We start from the raw sequence: 4,812 nt of genomic DNA, 5'->3' as shown, positions 1-4,812 counted from the left end.
ATTGCCGGAATTGACTCATTTGGTACCATGTATTTTTGTAAAGTATCGTTTTGGTATTTTTTTTTCCAATAATACTTATATGGTACCATATATTTTAAAATCACACATATTTGGTACCCTAAACTCAGATTTGATAAATAAAATTTTATTAATATGATCAAACTGCCATAAGTTATATCTAATTAAGTTAATTAAATTTGAATTTGGAACTCATAATTAAGAGTAATTTGATTAAATTAATAAAATTTTATTAATTAAATTTGAGTTTAAGGTACCAAATATGTATGATTTCAAAATATAGGGTATCAAATATGATTTCAAAATACAAGTTACCAAATGAATATTATTGTAAACATATAGTATCAAAACGATATTTTACAAAAATACATGTGTCAAATAGTTAAGGGTATGTCATTCATTAATATTATAATTAGTTATAATTTATTGCAATAGTGCTCCTAAAAAAAAGATAACTTTAAATATTTATTTTCAGTAACTTGATGAAAAGTCCAAAAAATTAATGTCATAAAGCCGCTTTATTTAACAAACAAAGTATATTAAGCCTATGAATAATAATTTTTAATAAATAAATAAATAAATTTATTTTTTAAACATAACTTTTAATTTAAAATATTAAGTATATTATGTAATTGAAATAACATTATTATAGTTATTTGTTCAAATAAATTTGTTTATACTAATTTATCAGATAAAGTATATTAATATATATTAACTAATAGAGTGTTCTTCGTCATCCTGAGAACGGACAGTGGTCCGAGCAGATGTGCACCTCCCCACAGCAAAAGTTGCTCTGTTCGACAACTTTTGTAGTGGACCTCTCAGTGGAAAGGTCCCACATCAGCTCGGGATAGCCATTTAACGGGGTTGTTCCGTATTGTCATATTAATACTAAAGAAAATACTAAAATAATATAATTTTATATATATTAGAAAATATCTGCAAAATACTATGTCAAGAATGTTATGTTACTGGTAGTCAAGAAAGATGTGGCTACAAAACTATTATATATAGAGAGCCCAATCAAGCGTAGCTAGAGACTGAAAACAAGTGCTTTTCGGTAGTAACAAAATAGGATTATGGGAGTAGTGAAGCTTTATGGTGCTAGGGGAAGCCCTTTTAGTAGTAGAATAGATGTAGCTTTGAAACTCAAAGGTATTGTATACAAATATTATAAAGAAGATTTGAAGAACAAGAGTGGTTCTCTCCTCAAATACAACCCAATTCACAAGAAGGTCCCTGCCTTTGTCCACAATGAAAAACCCTTAGCAGAGTCACTTGTCATTCTTGAATACATCGATGAGACATGGAAAACTCATCCCTTCTTACCTCAACACCCCTACGAAAGAGCTCAAGCCCGATTTTGGAGTCGCTTCATCGATGACAAGGTAACAATTAATTCTTCTAACATAATCATATTTCATTTTTTGAAATTGATCAACTTTTATAGTGAAGTAACAATTTGACGTTGAATATCAATTTGGCCAGGTCGAGCCAACGGCATGGAAAGCGCTTTGGGTGAAGGAAGAGCAGAAAAAGACAGTAGAAGAAGCAACTAAGTACCTGGAGTTTCTAGAGAAAGAGCTGAAAGGCAACTACTTTGGAGGAGAAAGCATTGGGATGGTGGACATAGCAGGAAACTTCATAGCCCAATGGATCCCAGCTCTACAAGAGCTTGTGGGAGTAGAGATATTGACAGAGGCTAAGTTTCCCAAGCTCTGTAAATGGAGCCATCATTTTGCTACTCATCCTGTGGTCAAGGAAGTATCACCCTCTAAAGAAGAACTCATTGCTATCTTTAGGCCTCGTTTGAACACCACCAACTGAAAAACATTTAGTTTTTATCTTATCATAATAAATAATTATATATATATATTTATATACTCAAAGAAGAAGACTTCTAGAAGTCATTACTTGTCTTTTAATAATTAAGCTCTCAATGTGTTCCAAATCTACAGTTTTCTTTTTACAATAAAGATTTTCACTGTAATCCAAAGTTTATTGAGAATATCTTAGGGTTAAAGAAACAAATTGTCAGTAAAATATGGAATTTGATTTTGTTATATATTACTTGGGTTAAAAGAAAAAACATAGATGTTATAAGTTATTTATTGTCATTACTGGTTTGGTCAATATTTATTGTAACAATAATATTGCAGTTATAACTTACACTGTAAAATAATTACACAGTAATTAGTTTTCACAACAAAAAATAAGGATTTAAATAATTGTTTCAACTTAAAAATGAGCGTAATTAAACAAGAATATATCAGAGGAAATGAAATAAGAAGATGATAACAAGATCTTTTTACGTATTTCAGCAGTTAAAAATCTGCGTAGTCCACGAGCCTATATTATTAGTTCTTTGGAGTTTCCTGGAAACTTTAAGAGAATAGTTGCCCAGAGTTTTCTCTCCAAAATCTCCAGATCTTTTTTTACAAATGGAGTTTCCTTCTCTATTTATAGAGAATGTTTCAGAATTCTTTTCCACATATTTCAGGAAGATATTCTGTGAATTAAATGATATAAGGCCACCTAATGCATTATCTTTTACGTGCATGATAATATCCCTAAGAATGTGGGATTGAATAACTAATTATATCATATCCCTTAAATATAGGGATTTTACAACAATAAATACATTTACATGTAACCGAATAGCTTAAATATTGTGTTTATTATGCCCTCGAGGTTATTTGTCAATCATGAGCTCGTCATTCTTGCTTCGCCTTTGCTCCCAACAAGTTATTGATGGAGTTATCATATTTGAGCTTATGCCTCTCGAGCTTGAATCATCTTGTTTAAGGGCAAGAGATACATCAGGAAATATATACAAGTGTTGAACCCTTTGTTGTGGCGAGCTTACCTCACAAGTTTGAAGCATCTTCGAGGTTACATACTGCACGAGCTCACGAGATTGTTATTTACAGCGAGACTGTCTGACTGGAGGATCATACGAGGTTGTGCGTATTTCGAGCATACACCTAATGAGCCTAGATTTCGGGATCATAATTCCTCATGCTCGAAATCTGGGCGTAACATTTTACCCCCTCAAAAGTATTAGTTCGAATCCTATGAGAAGTAAACTTTTGAACTGCCCCCCTTGGATATTGAACCGTCTAAAGTGCTCAAGAGTGGAAACGCGTTAGCTAAGGGTTGCTCAACCAGAGTACTTGAGTGCTTTTGTACCATGCCCACATCTATTCGCTTGCCAAATTTATGCCGCCATTACCACATTTACACCTGACCGTCATATCAGATACCGAATCTGGCCAATGGCCCGGATCAACTCGACCTTTGATATTCCCTGGGGCTTATAAATTTGCCCGATTCATCTTCTTTATCCCATTTTTCCATCTTTTAGTTTCAGAAAGAATAAAAAGAAAAACCAGAGCAAAAAAAAAAAACCCCTTTTTCCCTCTTTGCTTGTTCTCTAAACCGAGAAAACAAAACAACCTTGGCTTGTTCAACTCCGTGAGATCGTTCTTGCAACCACTCCTCCGGTCATCAATCTCTCTGTATCCACAAGCCACCATGTGTAAGTTTCTGTTCTTGATCCCATATGCTTATATATATTTCACTTTTATATTTCTGTGTTCTCGTTGCACCGTAAGCATATTTACTACTTGTTTTGCTAGTTTTATAAGAATATTCGTAGCAATTAGTAACTTCAATCACATTGTTTAGCTGATATTGTGTAGACTTTGGGTTCAAAAAAATTATGATATCATGGGTTTCAAACCCAGATTTAGTGTAGAGGATGCAAATGTAGATGTTTTTTATTATTTTTTAGACTACGGGTGACGTACCGTGTTGACCAAGAGATGGGGTACTGAATTAGGGTTTTAAATTGCACGTTTCCCAAAATTAGCACATTTTTGAGTAATCGTCAACTTTTTCCCTGAAAATTTGGGATTCTTTAAAACAAATCTACTTTCCCTTTTTCGCATCAAATACACGCTCGAAGCCTGAATCTTTCAATGGCTCGGGGCTCCTTCGAATTCATCCCGTTCCTTTGAGATTTTGATCTCAATCTAGCTTATTCCGTGATTTCGAGCCTTCGAGCTCGAATCACCTAGAATTTTATTCTTCATTTCTTGTGTGCCTGGCCCTCACCCTTTTTGTTTCTTGCTAGATGTCGCGGAATCTTGAAAAACGGTGGGGGTCAGTGCTAGTAACTCTCTATTCTCCAACAACTCCAAACCCTGAATCGCCCTTCACTTGAAATCAGCGGCTAATTCGTGAGCACAAAGTGAGGTGTGAGCAAGAAGATATTCGAGCTCACTTTCGACGTCAAATCAACAAGGTTGAGTAGAGGAAAAGGAAAAAACTTCGGGTCGCAATCTATCCAGACCCAGACCCCGAGCTTAGACCAGTCCCTCTCGACCCCAAGCTCAAAGTAATTGTTTCCTTCAAGCCGGGTGATCTCATTTTCTCACTGATGGAGACATCAAATCACCTGTCCTCCTCGCAACCAGTTTCCATTTCTACCTCGAGGGAGGAATTTTTCGAGGCCGGGGATTATTGGAGCTCGGTTTCTTCATTAGGACAAATCACTGACATCATGGCTCATCACGACCTAGGATTGTCAGGCTCACTGAGGTGTCGAGCTCCTATCTCTAACGAACGAAGGTGCTACGCCCTGGGAGATGGCCGCCCCGACAATAAATTGAAGCTCGTGGCTTGGAGTCTCGAGCATATGAAGGCAGGGGGCCTACTGCCCTTGAAGTCCTTTTTTAAGGACTTTCTGGATTTTGTTGGGCTCGCGCCCTTCCAACTCCAAACCAATTCATA

General features: G+C 35.5%; 1 protein-coding gene across 1 annotated transcript; it reads left to right on the top strand.

The window, feature by feature from the left end:
• Nucleotides 1-972: 972 nt before the first annotated feature.
• Nucleotides 973-2,083, top strand: LOC133801269 (probable glutathione S-transferase). The gene is made up of 2 exons (XM_062239444.1): nt 973-1,406; nt 1,507-2,083. Exons 1-2 carry the CDS (start codon nt 1,098-1,100, stop codon nt 1,843-1,845), a joined length of 648 nt encoding a protein of 215 aa, XP_062095428.1. The 5' UTR covers nt 973-1,097; the 3' UTR covers nt 1,846-2,083.
• The last annotated feature ends 2,729 nt before the right edge of the window (nt 2,084-4,812 follow it).

The sequence above is a fragment of the Humulus lupulus genome, chromosome 9 (assembly GCF_963169125.1).
Source record: "Humulus lupulus chromosome 9, drHumLupu1.1, whole genome shotgun sequence".
In the NCBI taxonomy this organism is placed as follows: Eukaryota; Viridiplantae; Streptophyta; class Magnoliopsida; order Rosales; family Cannabaceae; genus Humulus; species Humulus lupulus.
The sequence above is the reverse complement of the archived record's forward strand: the minus strand, read 5'-3'. Positions and strand labels throughout refer to the sequence as shown.